The 13,244-nt window shown below is 52.7% G+C and overlaps 1 protein-coding gene across 1 annotated transcript; it reads left to right on the top strand.

The window, feature by feature from the left end:
* The first annotated feature begins 5,000 nt into the window (after nt 1-5,000).
* On the top strand, nt 5,001-7,547 carry LOC135674021 (uncharacterized). Its single transcript, XM_065183430.1, has 2 exons — nt 5,001-6,400; nt 6,785-7,547. The coding sequence occupies exons 1-2, from the start codon at nt 5,001-5,003 to the stop codon at nt 7,545-7,547; spliced, it is 2,163 nt and encodes a 720-aa protein (XP_065039502.1).
* The last annotated feature ends 5,697 nt before the right edge of the window (nt 7,548-13,244 follow it).

The raw sequence follows: 13,244 nt of genomic DNA, 5'->3' as shown, positions 1-13,244 counted from the left end.
AACACATTTATCATGATGAGCTCTGAAACACATTGCAAGGAAGTGTCATGTCACTATTCTCAACCCATTTTTCCTATCACCTTATCTCTAATAAATATTATATTATAATTAAAAAATTTATTATATTACGTTATATTATATTATATATTCTCAACACATTTATCACGACGGCTGACAAATTATTATATTATACTATATTTCAAGTATTAACGCAATAAGAGGGAGGGAGGGATGGAAGGGAGCTGCGGCAATTAGTTAGTTCCATGGAAGGAACTATATTTGTTTTTAAGTATATTATATTTTAAGTATAATGCATGTCAACAAAAATCCGTAGAAGGGACCTTTTTTTTTCTTCTTTTTCTTGTAAACTGTATATTTGTTTTTAACTTTTTGACATAGCATCTGATGAGGGTAATAATTGTGATAAAACTCGCGTGACATCAACCGCTCCAGATGACGCCTCACACCTCTGTTGACCTGACAACATATGGTCAACGCGGGCCGAAACGCCTACCAAGGCACATTAACGCCTTGCTCAGGCTCGATCCCTCACGCCACGCTAACGGCGATGTCAGACGCTACCAGAAGTACGATCCTGCTCCCTGCGGGCAGGCACATCGGGCAATGGTAATTCTCACTATAAAAACCCTCACGCTCCGAAAAAAGGAGGGGAGAAGAAGACAACTCCGTTAAAGAAACCCCCCGCGACTATCCGCTAACTTGAGCATCGGAAGGGTCGGGCCGAGCTCCCCGACCCAACCTTTGTGCAGGTGCGAAGCCGGAGGTCACCCACCAAACGCATAGGTGAGGAGTTCTTGCCCGGAGGGAATAGCGACCCCGTCCCAATCAGAACACCGTAATCGACCACCTCAGTAGTCTCGAGGAGCGTCCCAGGGAAATCCCCCATCATCTGGACCCGAACTGAACCGCGACGGCCCCGAGGCCATGGCTTAAAGTTGTTTACGCTCACAGCATCCTACTTTTTTTTAAGACCAAAATGCTCTCAAACTTAAAAAAAAAATTCTTTCGTGCCAATTCTATAAAGGAAGAAAAATTAGGGTACTCAACGAAAAATTTCAAAAACAAAAAAAAGGTGTTATATGAATTTTCTGAGAATTCACCCTAAAATAGAATTTTAAAAAATTAAAGATAAGCTATATTCCCTCTAATAATATAACTATAGCTACTACACATTATGATACATAAATCCATCTTCTCAGTGTCAGATGAACTTTAACCCAACCTATCACATACAATCCTTACCTATAATAGTTGTAGTACATTTGGAAAACCTATGCTAATATCATATAATAACATGCTCTACTCTATCACATAGTGATGGGTGAGATTGATGGATCAACAACCCAATCCAACCCGGTCTATTATACAATCTCTAAGAGTGCTTAAGGCCCCATGAAGTAGAGGCACAAATCGGTTTATATTGTAGACGGTAGTCAAATTCCAATATGATTCCTTTCATCATTGACATTAATTATGTCTTCTTCTCATCTAACTTGCTTAATTATTCTTAATGAGCATATAATCTATCTTATGGGGTAAGATATGAGACTAGCAAACATATCCAATAATCCAACATTACTTGGAATCTAATTAGCTATATATATATATATATATATATATATATATATATATATATATATATATATATATATATATATATATATATATATATACTGAATTGAATTGATTGAGGATGTGATTCATGATTTTGGTTTTGCATTTTATGACTACGATGAAAACAGTTTGTTGAATATAATTTGAATTTTTTGACACACTAAGAGGACATAGAGTCAATATTGATTGGAGTGTGAATATGTCACAAATTTAATATCAGAGAAGAGTAGGTTCAATAAGATATCGTATGAAAAAGAAGAGCATACCCCTCAAAAACATATCTGAATGGTCTTTACAGTTTAGTATTTGATTAACACTATGGTTATTGTCTAAAACAGTTATATGTTTACTTCGACCATATATACGAATTTAGGGAACATGAGGTAACAACCAGTTGAGTTAGATCTCATACACTAATTTTCATAAGGTTGAGTCAATCATCATATCACCCGAAGGGTGATGATGAATTGTCAATCCGATATCAAGGTATCGATCATGTAGCAGATCCCCGCCATTCGGACCCCCGAACGAGTCGAGACGACCTCCCGGGTCACGGCTAAGAAAAAAAGGTGTTTACACTAACATAATGGTGCTAGAAGGAGGGCCGGTCCGAATGTCAAGCGATCAACAGGCTCACTCCGACGAACCCCTAGCCGTCCGGTCGCACACGACCGACGCAACGGAAGAACATCCCCAACAGGAGGGGGTTCGGGACGAGCGCCCCGCTACGATCTCGGAGCGCTATTGGCGATTGTTCAACGATCCGGGTCTATCGCCACCCATCGCCCGTCACCCGTGCCACCCGAAGCCTTCTACGACCTCACGCACCAGGTCCGGGCTCTTACGGGAGTGATGCAGACCATCATCCCGCTGGTCTCTCCCCCGACGTCTTCACACTCAACCCTACCTCCACCACGGCAACGACCCGCCGCTCAAAACCCCGCACCGCTCCCCGAGTCTCCCGCTTCGCCTCCGGACCAATCGACCCAACCCGGCACCCGACGCCCGTGGCCCCACCTTCAGACTCGGCGGAGGGCCTGTGGGCCCAACTACGCCTCGTAGGCCGCCGGCTGGACGAGGTGCAGCGTGAGGTTCGCCGGACCGGGGGAGACCCGGGGCCCGAGCGACACCAGGGGTCCCCCTTCACCCCCGAGATTCAAGAGCAAGCAATCCCGCCGCATTTTCGGCTCCCGTCATTGGATGCCTATGACGGTGCCACCGATCCGGCGGACCACGTAGCTGCTTTCCGCGCCCAAATGGCGCTATACGAGACATCCGATGCCCTGATGTGCAGGGCGTTCCCGACAACCCTGCGGGGCCCAGCCCGAGCGTGGTACAGCAATCTGAAGACCGCGACCATCGCCTCTTTCGACCAATTGGCCAGGGACTTTGAGCTTAACTTCCTGGCTCATGCCAAACCGAAGCCGTCGGTGGCGATGCTCCTCGGGCTCAACCAGAGGGAGGATGAGCCCCTCTCCCACTTTGTGAACCGCTTCACCACTCAAATCCGCGGGCTGTCTGACGCTCACCCTTCTTTGATGATGCAGGCATTCATGATGGGCCTGCGCCCTACCCGATTCTTTTGGTCTCTGGTGGAGCGACCCCCCACTTCGGTTCCCGAAATGTTGCAGCGTGCGAACCAGTACATCGCTGCTGAGGCATGGATGGTCGGGAGGCGCGACGAGCGCAAGAGGGTCAAGCCAGAGCAGTCCCAACAACAACAGCCCGCTACCTCCCGGCGTAGGGCCGGCGGCCTCAACGATGCGGCACCTAGGTCCCCTCCCCCGGGCCTGAACTCCTCTCGGACCGAAATATTTCTCCACATTAAGGAGAAAGGCCTTCTCAAAGACCCCTACCCGATGAGGAGCCCACGCGAACTCGCGGACCGCTCTAAATACTGCCGTTTCCACCGACAGCCCGGTCACGACATCGAGGAGTGTCGAGAATTAAAAAGGCAAATTGAGGAGCTCATCCGCCGAGGGCACCTCGGCTCATACCTCCGACCAGACAAGGAGCTCTCGCCACGCCCGGAAGGCCCCATCGAGCGGCACATAGATGTCATAACCGGCGGACCAGCGTCCGGAGGGAGTTCCATGGCGGGCGGAAGGGCATACGCCAGGGCCTCCCGGGCTGAAGCCACCAAACATGAAAAAGGCCCCGAAGTCACCTTCCCGACCGGGGGACCTGAACCAGCCGAACATGATGACGCGTTGGTAATATCAGCCAGAATCGCCAACGCGCAAGTGAGAAGGATCATGGTCAACACTGGAAGCTCGGCCGATATACTTTACTGGGACGCCTTCCAAAAGCTCGGTCTGGTAAAGGAGAACATGAAGCCGGTATGCTCAACACTCACGGGGTTCACCGGCGCCTCAATCTCGTCACTAGGGGTCATCACCCTGCCCCTAACTTTGGGAGTCTTCCCGAAGGCAAAAACAGTGATGACCTCCTTTCTGGTGGTCGACCTCCCCACGGCATACAACGCCATCCTCGGACGGCCAACCCTCAACAAGACCCGAGCCGTCATCTCAACTTACTACCAAACCATCAAGTTCCCGACCCACGATGGGGTCGGGGAAGTGGCGGGGAACTCCTGGGAGTCCAGGCGCTGCTACTTGACCGCTGTGTCACTAAACAAGAGAGCGAGGATCCAATCCCCGCTGGAAGACCCCCGGGAGGGAAAAAAACCGACCCCCCGCCCCGAGCCGAAGGAATCCACCATTGACTTGCCACTGATCGAAGGAAGGCCCGACCAAACAGTCAAAGTCGGGTCGGGACTGCCCGAACAAGAGCAACAGCAGCTCGTCGACCTTCTGCGAGCCAACGCCGACATCTTCGCTTGGACGCCGACTGACCTAGTCGGAGTCCACCCGGAAGTCGCGCTGCACCACTTGAACATCTCGTCCGACGCCCGCCCGGTAAAACAGAGACCCAGGCGGCAGGCCCCGGATCGGCAACTGGCCATCCGAGAAGAGGTAAACCGACTTCTGGCGGCCGGTTTCATAGAAGAGGCGAGGTACCCACAGTGGCTCTCCAATGTAGTCCTTGTCAAAAAGCCTAATGGAAGCTGGCGGATGTGCATTGACTACACCAGTCTCAATAATGCTTGCCCAAAAGATTGCTACCCCGTACCGAAGATCGACCAGCTAGTTGACGCCACGGCCGGCCACGCCCGTCTTTCGTTTATGGACGCATTCTCCGGGTACAACCAGATCAGGATGGCACCCGAAGACCAAGAACACACAGCCTTCCTCACCGAGCAAGGGATATATTTTTACAAAGTCATGCCGTTCGGGTTGAAAAATGCCGGGGCGACCTACCAGAGGACGGTGAACAGGATATTCGCCCACCAGATTGGACGAAACATGGAGATATATGTCGACGACATGATCGTAAAGAGCCGAACGGCGGAGGCCCATCCTTCCGACCTAGCTGAAACATTCGACACCCTGCGAAGGTTCGGCCTGCGCCTCAACCCCGCCAAGTGCGCCTTCGGCGTGACCTCGGGAAAATTCCTCGGATTCATCATACATGAGAGAGGGATTGATGCCAACCCGGAAAAGATACAGGCCATCATTGACATGCAGCCTCCTCGGACGATCAGAGACCTGCAGCGCCTTAACGGGAGGCTAGTCGCGTTATCACGTTTTCTTTCCCGATCGGGAGATCGCTGCCTCCCCTTCTTCCAGGCCCTGAAGGATCCGAAGAACTTCCGATGGACGACGGAATGCGAGAGGGCCTTCGAGCAGATGAAGCAACACCTAGCCAACCTCCCCCGACTCGCTTCAGTCTCCCCTGGGGAGAAATTGAGTCTCTACCTCGCCGCCTCCCAGCACGCGGTCAGTTCGGTTCTGGTCAAAGAAAACTCCGGCGACCAACTGCCGGTCTACTATGTCAGCCACATGCTGAGCGGGCCAGAAGAACGCTACCCGCCAATCGAAAAGCTGGCGCTGGCGCTCGTTCTGTCGGCGCGAAAGCTCCGCCCTTATTTCCAGGCCCACCCGATGGAGGTAATAACTGACCAGCCGCTCCAGCTTGTTCTGTCTAAATTCGATGTTGCAGGGCGTCTCCTCAAATGGGCAGTGGAGCTCGGCGAGCACGACATACAGTATATACCACGGACCGCCATCAAAGCCCAGGCCGTGGCAGACTTCATTGCAGAGCTGACCCCGAGCACAGGCGAGGAACTCGAGCCACCGCGTGAGACGTGGACCCTCCACGTAGACGGGTCGGCCAACGCAAAAGGCGCCGGTGCAGGGCTGGTGCTGGTGACACCTGACGGCCACTCGATCGAGCGCTCCTTCCGCTTCGGGTTCAGGGCCACCAACAACGAGGCAGAATACGAGGCTCTCCTGGCGGGGCTCCAGTTGGCACTGGAAATGCGGGTGACCGACATACGCGTCATCACCGACTCACAGCTGGTGGCTAGGCAGCTCGACGGTGGATACGAAGCCCCGGACCCGACTATGGCGAAATATCTGGCACAGGTAAAAAGCCTTGCCACCAAGTTTGCCCATTTTGAATTGTCGAATGTTCCCAGGAGCGAGAACCAGCGAGCCGACACCCTGGCAAAATGGGCGTCCGGCTCGGCCCCCTGGGCTCAACCCGAGACCGAAGTGCTCCCCCACCGAGCCATAGAGGTCGTCGCCACGGTCACGGGCGGCGCGCCGGCCACTTGGGTACAGGAGATGCTACGCTTCAAGCGGGATGGGGCCCTACCCGACAATGAAACCACGGCTCGACGCTTGCGTCGGACGCAGGCATGGTACATCGAAGAGGAAGGACGGCTATACAAGCGGTCCTTCTCGCGCCCCTTGTTACGCTGCCTAGAGCCGAACGAAGCTCGGACTATTCTGTCCGACATGCATGAAGGGGCCTGCGGGGAACACATAGGCGAACGAGCCCTGGCGCACAAGATACTCCGACAGGGGTACTACTGGCCGACCATGCGCCAGGACGCGAAAGCTTTCGTGCGGCGGTGCAGCTCGTGCCAGGAGCACGCCCGCACCGCCCGACGGCCGGCGGTCCTGTTCACCCCTGTCGACTGTGCCTGGCCATTCGCGCAATGGGGACTGGACATACTCGGGCCTCTCCCACCCGCCTCCGGCCAGCGGAAGTACATCATCGTGGGAGTGGACTACTTTACCAGGTGGGTCGAAGCCGAGCCTCTAGCGACCATTACGGAGTCACAAGTAGAAAGGTTCGTGTGGAGAAACCTCATAACTCGGTTCGGCCTGCCCCAGTCCATCGTCACCGACAATGGACCTCAATTCGCCGACAGGAGATTCCAAGAGTTTTGCGCCAAGCACAAAATTCAGCCGAGGTTCAGCTCGGTGGCTTACCCCCAGGCGAATGGGCTAGCTGAGGTAACCAACCGGTCCATCGTCGACGGCCTCAAGAGAAGGGTATCCGCTGCCCGATCGGCTTGGATCGACGAGCTCCCGAGCGTCTTATGGGCGATGCGCACTACCCCCAAGACCCCGACCGGGGAGTCTCCCTACAGCCTCACGTTCGGGACCGAGGCCGTATTGCCATCCGAAGTAGCCATCCCGACTCCGCGGACGGCAGACTACAGCGAAGAGGCCACGGGAGAAGGGCTCCGATCCAACCTGGACCTACTCGAGGAAAGACGGGCCAACGCACACCAGAAAGCTCTTTCTTACAAAAGAGCCGTAGCGAGGGTCTACAACCGGAGAGTACGACCCCAATCAATAAAATTAGAGGACCTGGTCCTGCGCAAAATCGAGGTCAGCCGCCCAACCCAAGCAAGGGGGAAGCTGACCCCGAAGTGGGAAGGACCCTATCGGGTCATCGGAGTATCCCGACCGGGGACGTTCCGACTCGCAACAATGGATGGCGACCCCGTGCCCCGGACTTGGAACATACAGAACCTTAGGAAATACTTCGTCTGAAGATGTAGGCACTACGCAAACACAGAAAACGAAAAAGAAGATCATTTTATTAAAAAGGAGGGGATACAGAAGCCAAAACCCATACAGAAACCCCTCGCACCCTCGACCCCGACATACAAAAACGACCCTCACTACTCTCCTGGAGTCTTCGGGCGATCGTCGAATGGCACGTCCTCCGGCATGTCCACCTCCAGATCCACGGGGTGAGAGACGAACGGGTCCTTTTCCACCTCGGAACCAGGAGGACATGAGCAGAAGCGACCCAGGGCGATTCTGTATCCATACTCGTAGGATACTCGTCCCATTCGGGTCAGCCCGAGCTCGAAGTTCCCGGACCTCTTGTAGGCTTCAATCGCCTCCTTGTCCTTCGACGGACGGAGGCGAACCTCCTCGGCCAGCGCATCGGAGGCAGCGCGGGCTTCGGCCTCGGCCTTCTCCGCCCTCTTGGTGAGACCAAGCGCCTCCGACTTCAACAGGCGGAGCTCGGCCCGATCCAAACGGAGGAACTCCTGGAGCTCCTTGACTGAATCGCCCGACTGCTCGAGCTCTGCTCTTAGGCGCGCCACCTCTTCCTCGGAATCGGTCGCGCGTTTTTCCGCGGCCGCTACCGCCTCGGGGCCCGACCCAGCCCGAACCTCCTCTAGCTGGCGGCACAACTCGGAGTTGCGCTCGCTGAGGTCCCAGATTGCCTGGCCAGCGTCGCGCACTCGGTCCATTAGCGCCGTCGAATAGTGGAGGCCCTGCCACAGGAAAATAAGGGTCAGCGCGCAGTCGCGGGGATGCCCGGAGTTAGCAAAACGCTTACCGGTGTTAGAAACCTCCCTGCCTTGTTAAGCATGGTCTCCGAAGGCAGGGTGTATAGGTCCCGAGCCAGGTCGGGGTGGAGCACGCCTCGAAGAAAGGCAGCCGAGGGATCTCCCCCGGCCCATACCTTGTCCCCTCGGGACAGCCCCTTCCATCGGGCAACCAGCGGGTCGGAAGCCTCCCCCTGCGGAAGCTCGCCCATCACCGCTGACCATAGAGGCTCGTCGGCCCCCGTGCGTAGCCCGCACAGATCATCCACCGTGGGCAGGCTCGACCTCTTCCCGGCCGTCCCCTGGCTAGGCCCTTCAACTCGGGAAGGCCCCTCGTCCCGAGTGGTCCGCTTGGCGCCCACGATTGTTGAAGGAGTGGTCCCCGCCTTGGCTTTCCCGGGACCCGTCGTCTTTGCCTTCTTTGACGGACGTCCCTCTGGGATCTCTAATGGGGCACCCGCCGAACCGGGCAACGGGTCGGCTGAGGAACGCGGAGAGGAAGCAGCGGACTGGCGCGGGGAAGAAGCCGACGAGGAGCGACCACCACGGAGGGACAGGAGCTTCATTCCTACAAAGGAGACAAGCAAACCATCACAAACTGTGGAAACAAACAAGGCATAGAGAACACCCTCTACGGCGCGGCCAGCCCGCCCGAGACGTGCTCCTCGGCCGCATGCCCCCGAGACCACCTCCTCGGCGCGGCCAGCCCGCCCGAGACGTGCTCCTCGGCCGCATGCCCCCGAGACCACCTCCTCGGCGCGGCCAGCCCGCCCGAGACGTGCTCCTCGCCCGCATGTTCCCGAGACCACCTCCTCGGCGCGGCCAGCCCGCCCGAGACATGCTCCTCGGCCGCATGCTCCCGAGACCACATCCTCGGCGCAGCCAGCTCGCCCGAGACGTGCTCCTCGGCCGCATGTCCCCGAGACCACCTCCTCGGCGCGGCCAGCCCGCCCGAGATGTGCTCCTCGGCCGCATGCTCTCGAGACCACATCCTCGGCGCAGCCAGCTCGCCCGAGACGTGCTCCTCGGCCACGTGTTCCCAAAGACCTCCTCGGCGCAGCCAGCTCGCCCGAGACGTGCTCCTCGGCCACATGCTCCCGAGACCACTTCCACGGCGCGGCCAGCCCGCCCGAGACGTGCTCCTCGGCCGCATGTCCCCGAGGCCACCTCCTCGACGCGGCCAGCCCGCCCGAGACGTGCTCCTCGGCCGCATGCTCCCGAGACCACATCCTCGGTGCGGCCAGCCCGCCCGAGACGTGCCCCTCGGCCGCATGTTCCCGAGACCTCCTCGGCGCAGCCAGCCCGCCCGAGACGTGCTCCTCGGCCGCATGCTCCCGAGACCACATCCTCGGTGCGGCCAGCCCGCCCGAGACGTGCTCCTCGGCCATATGTTCCCGAGACGTGCCCCTCGGCCGCATGCTCCCGAGACCACATCCTCGGCGCGGCCAGCACGCCCGAGACACATTCCCCGACCTCATGCCGCACTAAGCACCTACGCAGCGTGGCCTACTTGCCCCGGACCTGTGCCTCAATCGTGAACCACGAAGAACACCGCCGCTTACCGATCAAAGCCACGCCTCGAATCCCCACCGTCCGGTGCCGAGCCATGGCTTCCTTTGGGGGGGGGGGGGGGGGGGGGGGGATATGATATGGCAAAAAATGGTAAACCCCACTCTCGGCAACGCCCCCCGCACGTGGACAGGCGCGGCGCCCCAGGGAGAGCAACGAGGGCAACGGTCTGCGTCCGGACGTCAGCCTCACTGAGCCCACAGCCCCTCAGTCAACCCAGCACAATAGGACGAGACAAAAGTAGGTAGCGGTTGAAGCTCGCCCATGCCCTACGATTCCCCGATCCCATACGCAACATCCTCGGCGATGTCGGACGCCATCAGAGATACGGCCCCGACCGACGGGATGGCGCGCCCGATAATGCCGAGTTCCCCTATAAACGTCCTCGAGCCAGAGGGAAGAGGGCAGACTGGACGCCCAGAACAACCGCCACTTCATCTCTCTAACTTGATCGTCAGAGGGGTCGGGTCGAACCGACCCGACCTTTGTGCAGGTATCAAGCCGAGGTCTCCCGTTCGGGACACGCAGGCAAGGAGTCCCCACCCGGAGGAAGTCGCTGCATCGCCCCGAGTCCGAAGCCGCACCCGACCACCCCGGTGGAGACGAGCATCGCCCCAGGGAGATCCCCGCCATTCGGACCCCCGAACGAGCCGAGACGACCTCCCGGGTCACGGCTAAGAAAAAAAGGTGTTTACACTAACAGGAGCCATGCTTGCGGGCGAGCTCGCGGAATGCGCGAAAGGGGAGCTGCCCGACCAGGTGGTGCATGCATCCGACGAAGGGTAGATTCCATGGGCCTGGGGGACGACGTGGTGGGTAGCTCTCATTTCTGCAACCGCTGAATCCTCTCTTCTTGATCAAGAGGAGCAAGAAGAGGAAGGAGAACACCAAGATGGGGATGGAAGGGAGCTGCAGCAGTTCCATGGAGAACCACAGATGCTCTCTCTGCGTCATCGACCGGGCAAACGCAGCTGCATTATGTAGAGTTGCAAGCGAGTGTCGGCAATGTCGTTATTCTAATAAATATTATATTATAAATTATTATATTATATTATATTATATATTCTCAACACGTTTATCACAACGGCTGACAAATTATTATATTATACTATATTTCAAGTATAATGTAATAAGAGGGAGGGATGGAAGGGAGCTGCGGCAGGCGGGCAGTTTTATGTATATTGTTAGTGCAAACAACTTTATGCCATAGCTTCGGCGTCAACACCGTTTGGTTTGGGTCCGAATGGGCGGGGGTCTTGTACGGCGTTCCTCGAGACCGCCGAGGTGGCTGATTACGGTGGTCCGGTCGGGACGTTGCGTCGGGAGGGAAGCTTTTCCGTAGCGTCGGGAAGAAGCAACCTCGTCCTTATACCTGCACACAGGTCGGGTCGGAAGCTCGACCCGACCCCTCCGACGATCAAGTTAGTGACGGGAAGTCGTCTCCTCCCTCCATCGTTTAGAACTCGAGGGTATTTATAGGGAAGTTTAGTGTTACCTGATGTGCCTGCCCGCAGGAGCAGGATCGTACCTCTGATGGCGTCTGACATTGCCGTTGGCGTTGCGTGAAGAACCGAACTGGCGCAGGACATGGGCATGCCTCGGTCGTCGTTCTCCTTTGTCTCGGCCAAGCATGTTGGGTCAGACAACGATGAAGTCGTTGTTTGAGAGCGGGTGACGTCAGCGCACATTGCGTCGACATTATTGTCATCTTTGGGCAGAGTATCGTCCAGGCGTGACTGATGTCGTGGCGCGTCATGTCGCCATTATTACCCTATCATATACTATATTATACATAAAGCTCTCTCTGCTTTACGTGGAATTGCAGCTTACAACAACCTCTAACACACGACGTGTGATTGCAAGCGTCGACCATGTCGTTATTCTAATAAATATTATATTATAATTAAAAATTATTATATTGTATTATATTATATTATATATTCTCAACACATTTATCGTTAGCTCCGACAGACGTCGACATATGATTGTAAGGAAGTGCCGATTATATCATTATTCTCAATACATTTATCACATTACTTCTAATAAATATTATACTATAATTAAAACTATTATATTTATTTTTATATTATATATACTATTATTTATTCTCAACATGTTTATCATATTGTTTATAATAAATATTATAATATAATTAAAATTATTATAATAATAATGTCTCCTTCATACAAAGTGCTTATGTAAATAAATAATATTTATATATTATATTTTAAGTATAATGCACGTCAAAAAAAATCCCTAGAAGGGTCCCCCTTTTTTTAGTTTTCTTGTAAACCATCTATTTGTTTTTAACTTTTTGGCATAGCATCCTACTTTTTTTTTATATACCAAAATGCTCTCAAACTTTAAAAAAAAAAAAAATCTTTCTTGACATTTCTATAAAGGAAGAAAAATTAGGGTACTCAATGGAAAAATTCTAAAATAAAAAAAGGGTGCTATTTGAATTTTCTAAGAATTCACCCTAAAATATAATTAAACAAATAAAGATAATCTATATTCCCTCTAATAATATAACTATAGCTAATACACATTATGATACATAAATCCATCTTCTCAATGTAAGATGAACTTAAAGTCAACCTATGAAATAGAATCCTTATCCATAATAGTTGTAGTACATTTGGATAACCCATGCTACTATCATATAATAACATGTCTTTAACATGGCTTAAGGCCCCATGAAGTAAATGCACAAATCGATCCATCGAGCCAAGTTTACATTGTAGTCGGTAGTCAAATCCCAATATGATTCCTTCCATTATTGACATTGGTGATGCCTTCTTCTCATCTTAACATGCTTTATCATTTATTGATTTCTAATGGGCATTATAGTCTATCCAATGAGGGTAAGATACGAGACTAGCTATATATTTCTCTTGTTAACTACATCTTTTGAACTCCAAGTTTGGATGTAGTTTTTTTGGGTTTTGATCGGAATCACTCATATTCCTAACATCTTAACTACGTCGAACAACTATTATTCATTTATTATTATAAAAATAACAAATAAGAATTTATGTTTCAAGATTCCCAATCTAAACTTAGCCTAAGCATCTACTTTTATATTTTTAATTTGATGTGAAAAAAGAAATATATTTTTTTTTTCTAAAATTATATTTATTATTATTATCATTTTATTAAAAATTAATATTATAATAAAAAGAATGATATGCACTGGATAGATCGATTGATGACAGGCTCATAGAGCAAATAATATAATAGATTTCACTCTCTCTCTCTCTCTTCCATTTACGTGTAGTTGGAGAAGTTTAAGTACTTTTATAGTAAATAAAACTATGAGAATTAAAAAATCTAA

Source organism: Musa acuminata, chromosome BXJ1-5, assembly GCF_036884655.1.
Source record: "Musa acuminata AAA Group cultivar baxijiao chromosome BXJ1-5, Cavendish_Baxijiao_AAA, whole genome shotgun sequence".
NCBI classification, from domain to species: Eukaryota; Viridiplantae; Streptophyta; class Magnoliopsida; order Zingiberales; family Musaceae; genus Musa; species Musa acuminata.
Note: the sequence above shows the minus strand (reverse complement) of the source record. Positions and strands in the feature narration are given on the sequence as shown.

Bases quoted from the DNA above. Each gene is read 5' to 3' on its own strand.
- LOC135674021 (XM_065183430.1), top strand. From the start codon at position 5,001: ATGGAGATATATGTCGACGACATGATCGTAAAGAGCCGAACGGCGGAG. The intron at 6,401-6,784 runs GTACATCGAAGA...CTACTTTACCAG, and splicing joins TTGCGTCGGACGCAGGCATG to GTGGGTCGAAGCCGAGCCTC.